Below are 12,525 nucleotides of genomic sequence, written 5' to 3'. Positions count from 1 at the left end.
ACTTCCTAAACCCAAGAAATTGAGCTCCACACCAACCTCTGCAATTAGACTTTGAGCTCTTAACCATAACGAACCTTGAGTGTTGTTTCCAACCACTAATCATCTTCCTTTTGCTCTTAAAGTCACAAAGAGCTCTAAGTTGACCATCTGTCTCAAGCAAACCATATTCAAGTAGAATAATAAAGTTTAGAGATAAGAGATTTACCCACTTGAATGAAAGGATGGATGGTGATGGCTTGGGCAAAGGTGTCTCCAATGTTCTTGCAAGCTCCACTCTCTTATGCTCTTCTTGATTTACCTCCACCTCTTGGTAGCTTTCTTCCAAGTCAATTTCTTCTTCATTGCTTACCAAGAGTATGGGAGGTTGTGCACCTTCTTCCTTAACCTCTTTTTCAAGTCCAATGAGAGAGGATTCAATTGTAGATAAAAACTCATCAATTATTGAATCCATATCTTGATCAACCTCTTCAAAGTCTTCAAACATGATATGTTTTCGAGGTTGTACACCCTCCTCAACATCAAATTCAAACTTCTTGGAAGGAGGCTCTATGACTTGAGATTCCCATGGAGGTTCCACATCTCCTAAGTCTTTAACCACTTCTTCCTCTTCAACAATTACGGCTTCCTCCAATTGTTCCAATACAAAATTCAATTCCTCATTCTCCACCGAATTTTCTAATCTCTCCTTCATACTACGCTCTTTATTTGATTCTCCACGTGTGACCATAGGAGTGCTTTGATTGCTTAAGCATTGGGAGGCTAAGTTGTTTATTACCTTGGTCAAGGTAGCCATGCATTCTAGATGCCTCCTTTGAGCTTCACGTTGCTCTTGAAGTAATGAAGTGAGATAATCATCTACTGGGACTTGGGGTGGATAGGAGGGTTCATCATTTGGGAGAAAGGATTCATAATAGAAAGGTGGCTCATCTTGATAAGAATATAGAGATGGTGCATATTGGGGTGGTGGTTCTTGGGAATATTGATGTTGGAATGGTTGTGGCTCCAAGTATGATTCATATGTCTCATATGGTTCTTAGTATGGTGGATATGAGTTAGGATCATATGGAGGTGTTTGGTGGTAGGGGACTTGTGAGTATGGTGGTTGAGGGCTATGTTGAGGAGGGGGCTCATAGGCATATGGTGGTTGTGGTTAATAACCACAAGGGGGTCTACCATAGCCATTGGGTTGGTATGCATCTTGGAATGACTCTTGCTCATAGTACATTGGTGGAGGTTGTTACCAAGAGGGTTGTCCATAATTAAACTTGGGCCTCCTCCCACCTTTGATTGTTCCATCCTTGATGCATGTTCTCATTATGATTCTCATTTTCTACAACATAGTTGTAACCACACTCATAGCCAAAATGATAAGAATTCATAGTAACAATAGAAAATAAAAATAAAAACTAACAAGAATTAAGCAAATAAAGTCCTACAACTAACAAAAACTAACAAACAAGCAAAAGACAAACATATTCACAATATTCACATATGAACAATAACCAATAACAAGCACACATTGCAATTCCCCGGCAACGGTGCCAAAAACTTGACGGAGGATTAATGTCGGTTAGGAATTTTTACAAAAATAATCACGTTGCAAGTATAGTTCCAAACCAACAAACAATCCTCAATCAAAGTTTAATTTTTTTTGTCACAAGTACAAACCCAATAAAAATAACCGAAGTATTTAAACCTCGAGTCGACTCTCAAGGAATTTTCAGGGAAGTGTGTTTATTATTAGTTATGATTATATCTTTTGGGGGTTTTTGGGTTTGATTAACAAGAAAATGTAAATTGCAAGAAAGTAAAACTAACAACTAAAATGGGTCTTGACAAGGATCAAGGGTCAAGGTTCCTATCTTAGATCATTGACCACAACATGGTGATTACAAAGGATTAATTCCACTTAGTTGCCCTCTAACATCGGAGGATTAAGTCAAGTGTACATAATTGGTCTTAGAACCAATATTAACAACCCTAAATCACCAATGAAACTGGACATCAATGATCTCAAGGGACCTAAGTCCTCAATCACAAGTCAAGAGTACCAAAATATACTCTAAAATTCAACCAAATATTTTATCAAACACTTGAAAGGTATAAAAGAAAAGCATATTAAAACTGCAACAATAATAAAATCTAACAACTACCCAAGGCAAGAAAATAACAATAACAAGCCAATTAAACAAAAAAAAAAAAAAAACATCAAACATAAATTGCATTAATGAAGTTAAATCAACACAGAGTGCATGAACATAAAGGCAACAAATAAAAGGAAATAACAAGTAAACTAGAAGAGCAAAGATGTAAGAACAATAAATTACAAAGAAAAGTAAATCAAAACAACAATTAAACCTAAATCTAAGGGAAATCTATCCTAATCTAACCTAATTCTAGAGAGAAGAGAGAGCTTCTCTCTCTAGAATGTGACCTAAAACATATTTCTAATCTAGTCCTAATTGCTCTCCCTTTGATCCATCTTGAATTCAGCCTCTAATAGCTTCATAAATGAGTTGGATTTGGGCATGGATGGCTCAGAAATCGCCCCCAGCGTATTGCCTTTAAGTTGGTCACGTGCCGCTTGTCATGCGTACGCATGGGTGACGCGTACGCGTCGCTTGGTAAAATTCCCTCTCACGCGTACGCGTAGAGGACGCGTGCGCGTGGCCATGAATCCTCCAAATGCTCATTTTTTTTATGAATTCTCCACTTTGCATGCTTTTTTCTTCATTTCTTCCATCCAATCTTTGCCTTATGAGCCTGAAATCACTAAACAAACATATCAATGCATCGAATGGAATTAAAGTGAATTAAATTTAGCTATTTTAAGACCTAAAAAACATGTTTTCACTCTTAAGCATAAATTAGAAAAAATTACAACATGCTATTTTAGTGAATAAATATGAGAAAAATTGATAAAATTCACCAAATAAGACATAAGATAAATTATCACTCGTATTAATCGTGTGTTATAAAATAAATAAAAAAAGAATATAATAAATATAAAATAAAAAAATATAAATAAAAAACTCTAATATTAATATTTATCAATATAATTATCTCACTATAATAATAGAAATAATTTATATATTTATTAATATTATATATATTACAACATAAAAAAAAATTATATGTTATGGTAGTGCTGCATATTGTCCACCTCTATTTATATATACACATGACTTTAAATTTTCAAACTTCATTCAAATTAAACATTCTTTGGTTAGAAACCGAGCCGCCCAGACCCCAGATATTAATGGGCCAACTCAGCTCTCATCCTTATCACAACAACAACTACTATTATTAGAAGGTCGAAAATTCCAACACAGGATGCAGCATTCATTGACTCTGTTCCTCTCCTTCACCCTTCTTCCGTCGACCGTGTTCCCTGCATTTTTCAGCTGAAATTCCCTACACCCATCTCTGATTTCACCTCCAGATTCCAAACTAAGACCTTAGACACAAAAAAGAACGCAACTTGCAACTACCCAGACTTCGATTCTGCCTCCTCTTCCAAGTTAAAAGTGGTTCCTTTTTGTTTTCGGTTGGTCAACGAGGTCAAGATGCTGCTGAGCTTGAAGGGTATCATGTAGATCGAATAGGACATAGAGGGGTCTGTGAATTAGTGAATCAATTGGTTTTATGACTTGATTATTATGAAGGTGTAGGTGAAGATTAGTATGGGAAACGTGGAGATGGTGACTTCAACTTGCAAGGGTTCTTTTCTTGTTTGTGCAATTTTGCTGCTTGATTTGGTGCTTAAGGTCTCTGGCAATGCAGAAGGTGGGTGGTTCCCTTTTGTCCTTGCTTCTATTGTGTTTTAATTGTTCCCATAAATGTTTGTTCCCATTAAGCAGGTGCTTTAAATGATCAGGGTTGGGAAAATTTACCCCAATTATGTTACTTGTTCCTTTTGTTCTTTCTTTTTGATCTAATTGATTTCCTTTCGGCTTTGTTGTAGCTGGGTCATGTGTTAGAACTGGAGAACTTAATAATACACTTGGAGTAGCTTTTGTCAAGTTTCAACTTAATGCTTCCCTAGTTGTAATATATGAGTTGATAGAATTAAATGGCTTTATGGTTTTTCTTAGTTTGATGATACCCTTGTATCTGTGTCATTAGTTTGGGTTATTCACTTATTTGTTGATTATTGAGTAGGGAAGGTTCAATGTTTAGTACAGGATATCACCATAATTGGTGATTCTAATAGTATGGGAGGCTTCTTTATCTCAGAGTGGTTTGTGGAAATGCTTTTGTCCTTGGAGAAAAAGAAGTGGCTTTCCATTCGCTTTAAAGTTTAATCTTTTTTGTGAGTTAGTTAATTGTGAGATGGAGGCTACTAGGGTTGACTCATTAAAGTTGGGATTCATGTTTGTGATTCCTAAATCTGATAATATTTCGCATTGCACCATAAATGTGGCGACCATACAACATAATAATGAATATCTTTGCACCTGAATATTGCTTCTATCTAACACAGGCGATGCCCTAAATGCATTGAAGAGCAACCTACAAGATCCTAACAATGTTCTTCAAAGCTGGGATGCCACCCTTGTCAATCCATGCACATGGTTTCATGTTACATGCAATAGTGATAATAGTGTGACCCGTGTGTAAGTTGATATGTAACATTTAAAATTTCCTGTTTATTTATGATTGGTTGTCTGTATAGTGATTATTAATCCCTTTCTGGTCAGTGATCTTGGAAATGCAGATCTATCGGGTACATTGGTTCCAAACCTTGGTAATCTACCAAATTTACAGTACCTGTAAGTTGCTATCCATATACTCTTTATGATCAGATTATTTCATTATCAAAATCTTTGAGTTTATATTCGGGGGGGTTTCAATTACAGGGAGCTTTTTAATAATAATATAACTGGAAAAATCCCAGACGAGCTTGGAAATTTGAAAAACTTGGTGAGCTTGGATCTTTACTTGAATGTGCTAACTGGTCCAATACCAGCTACATTGGGCAAGCTTAGTTATCTACGCGTCCTGTATGAAATACTTTCCTTATTCTCATATTTATATGCAAAATATATTTGACTTGATTTCAATTTCGTTTCTCCCTTTAGCTTTTCAGCATCCAATTTATTGTTTGATTTCCCATGCAATATAGTGGTAGAGTACATTGTCTGCGACATGCTATTTCATTTTCAATAAAAGCTGTGGTATAAATGAGCATATACCTATAGGAAAAGTATCTTTCATATTTTTATTGTTGCTAGTACTTCTATTTGACTCAATAATGATTGTGTGTTGAATTGCATGAAATATATGGTAATTAATGATAGTGCTCCGTGGTTGTAAAAATGAATAAATGAAGCACTTATTAAATATGGTCAAAGGTCCACTCTCATGCTTAATCATATAGTTATATTTGTTAAGTAACTTCGGTGAACTGATATGCATCCATGCGCTCTATCTTTTACTCTCTCTTTTTTTTTATGTTTCAATATAAGTTTATATTAGTGATAGGCTTATTCTATTTTTAACTCTTGCTTGCATGAAACTTGCACAACTTACTATTTGGTAATCATTGTTGCACCTTTTTGCTGATAATGTTTTTTTATTAAAGTATAAAATCTTATTACCTGCAAATTAATTCTTCCTGCCCTCTGAAATAGGCGTCTCAACAATAACGCCTTGTCAGGAGGCATTCCCATGTCTTTGACCAGGATCAATACACTGCAAGTTCTGTGAGTGTGACTCCTATATTTTCATTTCCCACTGAGTTAATATAGACATGTATTCTTATTTATAATCATTTACTATATTTTTGAGAGTGCAACACCATGATTGTTGTGGAATGCAGTGATCTCTCAAACAACCAGCTAAAAGGGACTGTGCCAGTCAATGGTTCATTTTCAATGTTTACTCCGATCAGGTTGGTGCTAATAGTTTTATTTATATCTGTGACTATTATTAAGAGGTGACCTCACTGTTGATAGTTGGTGGATTCCAATTACAGTTTTCAAAATAATCCTGGCTTGATACAACCAAAGATGTAGATAACCAGGTTGGTGCAGTAGTATTTAGTACATAATTAGTAAGATTGGAATCTCAGCATGGGGTTTGGGAAAGGGATAGTTTTGTCCATGCTTGGGATAAATGATGAAAGCTCCATGAACTGTGGCTCTTGACCAACCATCATGTCCATGCCACCATATGGTTCCTTCCTCTGTGGTCAAATGGATAACTTGTTTGAACACTGCACCTGGTTGAATTGGACACTGTGTTATGTAAGCAGCTCCATCTGATCATGGATTCCTCCCTTGTCTAGCCCCATGCCTTTGAAAAATAATGCAAATATTCTTTCAGTAATTAATGCATATACTCTCTGTTGTATAGAGTAGAAGCTAAGGCACATACCAATGTATTGTTATATTATGGTTTGCTTGGTTATAAACATTGACAATAAGAGTGTCTCCTGTGTGGGCCTTCAAGGTTGGACCTGGAAACTCATCATTTACTGTCAAAATATTCTTGGTGCTGCATAGTCTAGTGTAACTTGAAGATTTTATCTGCAGAAATTAAAGGCATAATTCATCTAAGTGTTATGTAACATGCACACTGATGAAATAAAGTAGACTTACCACAAAGTTGTGATGACGAACTTCAGCATTTGCAACATGATCAATGAGATAACAACCGTATAGGAGTAGGACTGCAAAAATTATCAAGGAATATGCATTACTAGTCTTCATCACCATCATTGGTTAGGAACTTAGGATCCGATCGAAAATGCGTGTGGAATGAAAGGTGTCTCGTGCAAACAGAAGAAAACAAAACCGGGTAAAGTATATTTTTTGTCTATAAAGTTTGACAAAAGTTTTAAAAATACCTATAAATTTTATTTTATTTCAATTTTGTCTCAGAAGTTTTTTATTTGCATCAAATATACTCTTAACGGTTAATTTTTCAAAAAATTTAAAACCAATTCGACAAGAAGTTAACTTTTATGCATTATTGTTAGATTGGTCTTAAATTTTTTGAAAATTTAGCCATCGAGGGTATATTTGATGCAAATAAAAAACTTATGGGACAAAATTGAGACAAAATAAAATTTAGAGGTATTTTTAAAATTTTTTGCCAAACTTCAGGGACAAAAAGTATACTTTATTACGGAAATATGTGATAACAAACAAAAATTAGAATTTACCTTATTTAGTATTTATTAATTATAATAATAATTAATTTATTGAAAATTAAATAAAATAAATTTTGGCTATTTTTATGTCTATTAACATTATTGAAAATGTTAATAGTGGAGCAAATTTCAATTATGATTATGAAAAAAAAAGCCAAAATAACTCAAACCTTGTCTTATTTAATATTTTTTAATTGTTACGATAATTAATAAATATTAAATAAAATAAATTAAAATTTTTTTATCTCTTTAATATTATTAATTTTTTATTTAAATAATTAATAATACTAAAGAGATAATAATCTAAAATTAATATATTTAATTTAATATCTATAATTTTATGCGTATAATATTAAAAATGACATATTTATTATTTATTTTTTTTATATCATGCTCATTAATATTAAAGAATAAATCTCTGTTAATGATAAAAGATAAAAAAAGTGACTCCGTTAGGGTTAATTGGAGCGGTTCTTCACAATTTTTCAACTGTGCAGTACTCAGACTATACAATTGAATATGGAGGCAGGGATGAGAATTGGCAGAGAAGAAAATTCCGTTAGTGATGGAGAAAACGACAATGAGGTACTAGTCGAGGAAGAGGACATCAGGAAAGGGAAGGAAGCATGCGCTAAAAGCCTCATAGGCCGTGTTTTTGTGGACAAAAAGTTTTCTTTGGGCACTATGGAGAACGCTTTTAGAATCATATGGGGGTAGACCAGAAGGATTCAGAGTCTCGGATAGAGGAGGTAACAAATTTCAATTTTTCTTTGACAGTGACAAGGATCTGATGCGGATTGAAAAAGATTCCCCATGGCTCTTTAAAGATTATGTTCTTCATGTGAGGAGATGGAACGACTCTGATCGGAGGAGAGTGAGATGCAAGGCTTCTCGGTATGGGCTCAATTCTGAGGTTTGCTAGAATGCTATAAAACTGTAGAAGTTGGAAGGAAACTGACTGAGAAAATTAGTACGGTTATAGAGATTGGCTTCTATGAAATGAAGGGTGGAGAATCCAGAATAATCAAAGCAAGGGTGGAAATGGATGCATCTAAAAAACTCAAAGATCACCTTTGTATGATTGGCCCTGATCAACAGGTTGGTGAAATTGGTGTGCGGTATGAAAAGATTGGGAGATTTTGTACCTATTGCGCACGGATAGGGCATGAGCCAAAAGGGTGTGAATTACTCGTTACGGATTCAGCAATGAACTCAGTGAGGCAAGACAAAATTGGGGATTGGATAAAAGCTGACCAGATGGGTAGGAGGATCGAAGTTGAATGCAATGGTTATAATGCGTCTAGTTCTAATCTGAATGACCAAGGGGACAAACCGAAGAAAAAACCTATGCCTAGCTAGTTACTTAATAGCCTCTCAGGTCTCTCTATGAAAGAAACGGTGGGTGAAAAAATGGTCCCAAAAGTTACTAGTTCTCATTCAAAGAGCAACTCTTTGATAGAGAAATCGGGAGTGAATTTGGTAGACATAACTTCAGCAAGTACCAAGGAAACACAAGAGCGAGCGCAACCCCTTATGGCTGTAGAAGAGGTTCAAAATGTTGATCAAACTAACACACCAAAAAAGGAGCAAATCAAGATCAAGCAGATGGTACGAAGAAAAACAGAGAGTCCTCACATCAAATGTGGGGTGAAGAGAAGATTCAGTGAGAAAGAAAATATAGCACCGCACAAAAGGATTTGCTTGGAAGAGGTCTAAAACACTCGTGAGGAGGTGGAGGGCACCGGCCGTCAAACGGTGCCCCAAGAGCCATGAGAGTTCTAACGTGGAATTGTCGGGGTTTGGGGAGACCCCTGACATTCTATAATTTTAAAGGAATTTGTCGATCCCACTCCTCCAAGGTTGGTTTCATCTGAGAAACAAAAAATCAGCCTCGTCGTGTGGAGAACAAGTTAAGGGCATGTGGTTTTGGTGATTGGTCTCTGTGCAATCCTAATGGCACAGCAGGTGGCCTAGCATTGACATGGAAAGAGGGCACTGATGTGGTAGTAACGAACTTGGGTGATTTCTTTATTGCTACAAAAATCAAGGATGTTACTAGGCAGGAGGAATAGGGACTAATTGGTGTTCACTTTAGCAGCATAGAACAGATCCGGCTTCAGCAATTTGAACAGATCAAACCTGTCCTGCAACAATTTCAAGGCAAAACCATCATTCTTGGTGACTTTAATGCTATAAAGAATACCCAAGAAAAGGAAGGTGGATGTTTGACTTCGGAACCTTCTATGACAGCATTCAATTCCTTTATAGATGACAATAGTTTACTGGATCTGGGAATGATTGGAAGACCGTTCACCTAGTGAAATAGAAGGAGAGGACAGGAGCTTATTCAAGAGAGGCTTGACAGGATCTTGGCAACATTGGAGTGGTGTGAGTCTTATCCTACAGCTACAGTTCTCAGACTACAAGAGGACGGCTCAAATCATGCCCCTTTACTACTGGATTCTAATCCTCCTATGGAGAAAACAAAACGCAGGTTTAAGTTCCAGGAGAGATGGTGTTGGAATGCTGAGGTAAGGGGAATAGTTGAGGAGTCGTGGAAAGCGGAAGTTGTGGGTTCTCCTATGTTTATTTTTGCCCAAAAACTAAAGAAATGCAGACATTCACTCATGCGATGGCAGCAAACTTCTCAGTCAAATTCCCTGCAACAAATCCGGGAACTCAAGGACCGATTGGAAGAACTGAGATCCTCTGGAGTTCAAGGGGGTGAGTAGGTTCTGGAGATTGAAAAGCAGCTCGAGGTGGCCTACCTAAATGAGGAAAGCTACTGGAAAGACAAGTCAAGAATAAAGTGGCTAAAAATTGGGGACCGCAACACCAAGTTCTTCCACCAATTTGCTCGAGTCAAATACCGCAGTAATAAAATCTGGAGTTTGGTTGGTGAAAATGGGGTAGTGGCAAACACAAACGAGGGTATTGCAAAAGTAGCTAAGGATTACTTCAAAAGTATCTTCTCAGCCTCTGCTATTCAGGATCCGAGCCAGGACTTTGAAGAGTTTGAACCGAAGGTAACCCCAAGTATGAATCAGAAACTTTTATGGCCTATTTCTATGGAGGAGGTTAAAAGAGCAGCATTTAGTGTCCATCCACAAAGCACCCCGGGGGATGACAGATTTACATCTAAGTTTTTTCATACATTTTGGAGCATTGTGAGTGGAGATGTTTTCTCGGCTGTGAAGAGTTTTTTTACAAGAGGCAGATTACTCAGGAGTTTCAACCATACCCAGATCTGCCTTATTCCTAAGGTTCTCGGTGCCAAAGACATGTCCCAGGTGAGACCCATTAGCCTCTTTACAGTAGTCTACAAGATTATCTCAAAAATCCTTGTCCATAGACTGCAACACTTTATGAATCTCTTAGTTAGTCCGAACTAGAGTGCCTTCCTGAAAGGTAGACTGATTTCGAACAATGTTTTTATTGCGCATGAAGTTATGCACTACCTAAAAACGAAGAGATTCGGGAATGTAGCTGAGATAGCCATTAAACTAGATATGAGAAAAGCGTACGATCGCATAGAGGGGCCTTTTCTTCGGTTTATGATGGAACGACTAGGGTTTGATGCAAGATGGATTGGGTGGATTAAAGAGGTTGTTACGACTATTTCTTACTCTGTTGTTGTGGAAGATCAATCATTTGGCTATTTCAGGCCAAGTAGAGGTATCCGGCAAGGTGACCCTCTCTTCCCGTATCTTTTTCTCTTCTGTGCAGAAGGCCTCTCCTTCCTGTTACACAAAGCAGAGCAAAACAGGAGCTTACAAGGGATCCAAATCACTAGAAGATGCCCGACTGTTAACCACCTCCTCTTTGCAGACGACTCTATCCTCTTTTGTAAAGCGTCTCCTAACTGTTGTGATAGTATTCTGGATCTACCGGGTGATTATGAAAGGTTTAGTGGACAAACAGTCAACCTAAATAAGTCGGCTATTTTCTTCAGTAAAAACACCCCCCAAAATACCAGAAGCCAACTGGCTGAGAACCTAAATATCCGACATATTGGGGTCCAAGATAAGTATTTGGGTGTGCCTTCTACAATCCAGAGATCAAAAAAGGCAACATTTGGGGCTATTAAAGACAGAGTTCGAAAAAGAGTTGAAGGTTGGAAACGTAAACTACTCTCAGCTGGAGGGAGACATGTCCTAATTAAGGCGGTGGGAGAAGCTGTCCCTATCTACACCCTGTCATGCTTCAAACTGCCTGACTCTTTAATTCAGGAAATTTACGGTATTTTAGCTCACTTTTGGTGGGGTCAGAAGGGAGAGGAACGGAGGATTACCTGGGTCAGCTGGGATATGATGACTAGGCCGAAAATGGAAGGAAGCCTGGGATTTAAGAACTTAAAGGCACAAAACCTGGCACTTCTAGGCAAACAATGCTGGGGAATAGCAACACAGCCTAATTCGATATTGGCTAGAATCCTAAAAGGCAAGTACTTTCGCTATACAGATATCATAAGAGCAGAGGTAGGGAACATATCGTCTTGGGGCTGGAGAAGCATTCTGGAAGGGCAAAAAGTCACTGAGAAAGGCTTAATCTGGCAAATAGGTCCTGCTTCTGAGGTGAACATTTTCTCTAATCCATGGGTTCCGACTCAGTAACAATTTACCCCTACCATCAGGTTAAACTCCTTTGCCACGAATCAACTCGTCTCACGGGTCAGTCACCTGATGCATGAAAACAACGAATGGAATCAACAACTCATTGCCTCAATTTTTTCACCAGCCATCACCCAGCAAATTTTAACACTAAAAATTGGGAAACAGAGGGATAAACTTACCTAGTTGTTCCACAAATAAGGTAAATATGAAGTCTCTTCTTGTTATAGAGTAGCTTTTACCTTCAACCACGAACCACCTGAGCTTCATCCACACCTCTAGCAAAGACAAGGGATTTGGCGTGATCTCTGAAAAACTAAAGCTCCACCAAAAATCCTCCTTTTCCTCTGGCGTGCTCAGCATGAAAGGCTTCCGACTATGGAGCTGCTTCATCGAAGGATCCCCTCGAGACTGGCTACCTATCCGCGGTGTCATGCACCCACAGAAATCATCATACATTGCCTATTCTCTTGTGAGAAAGCTAAAGAAGTGTGGAATATGAGCCCTTACTGTGGTATTACTGCTGGCGAAGAGGAAAATCTGTTCTTCAAGTGTTGGGAGGCGAAGAAGAAACACTTAATTTTTAACCCAACTGAAGAGCAGAACCTAGTATCATTGGGGATTTACTGCTGGTGTATATGGCGGTCTCACAACGACCACGTCTTTGGGCAAGGTGCCAAGACTCCCCAAGAAGTGGATGGCCTCGCGAGAAGGATGATTAACTGGGTTTCAGTAACTGCCAATGAACCCCAAATCTGA

General features: G+C 37.6%; 2 protein-coding genes across 3 annotated transcripts; both read left to right on the top strand.

Annotated features, from left to right (window-relative positions):
- Window positions 1–3,197: 3,197 nt before the first annotated feature.
- On the top strand, window positions 3,198–6,560 carry LOC107622365 (uncharacterized). 2 transcript variants are annotated; one of them, XM_016324234.3, is made up of 7 exons: window positions 3,198–3,786; window positions 4,484–4,616; window positions 4,701–4,772; window positions 4,860–5,003; window positions 5,634–5,705; window positions 5,822–5,893; window positions 5,978–6,560. In XM_016324234.3, exons 1-7 carry the CDS (start codon window positions 3,684–3,686, stop codon window positions 6,015–6,017), a joined length of 636 nt encoding a protein of 211 aa, XP_016179720.1. In that variant the 5' UTR covers window positions 3,198–3,683; the 3' UTR covers window positions 6,018–6,560. The 2 variants fall into 2 exon arrangements, with proteins under 2 accessions (XP_016179720.1, XP_088361838.1); XM_088505712.1 differs by having other exon boundaries at window positions 3,202–3,786; window positions 5,822–6,089.
- Window positions 6,561–12,144: 5,584 nt separating this feature from the next.
- On the top strand, window positions 12,145–12,525 carry LOC148579135 (uncharacterized). The gene has a single exon (XM_088488802.1). The coding sequence runs from the start codon at window positions 12,145–12,147 to the stop codon at window positions 12,523–12,525; it is 381 nt and encodes a 126-aa protein (XP_088344928.1).

Source organism: Arachis ipaensis, chromosome B10, assembly GCF_059453495.1.
Source record: "Arachis ipaensis isolate K30076 ecotype BB chromosome B10, ASM5945349v1, whole genome shotgun sequence".
In the NCBI taxonomy this organism is placed as follows: Eukaryota; Viridiplantae; Streptophyta; class Magnoliopsida; order Fabales; family Fabaceae; genus Arachis; species Arachis ipaensis.
The sequence above is the reverse complement of the archived record's forward strand: the minus strand, read 5'-3'. Positions and strand labels throughout refer to the sequence as shown.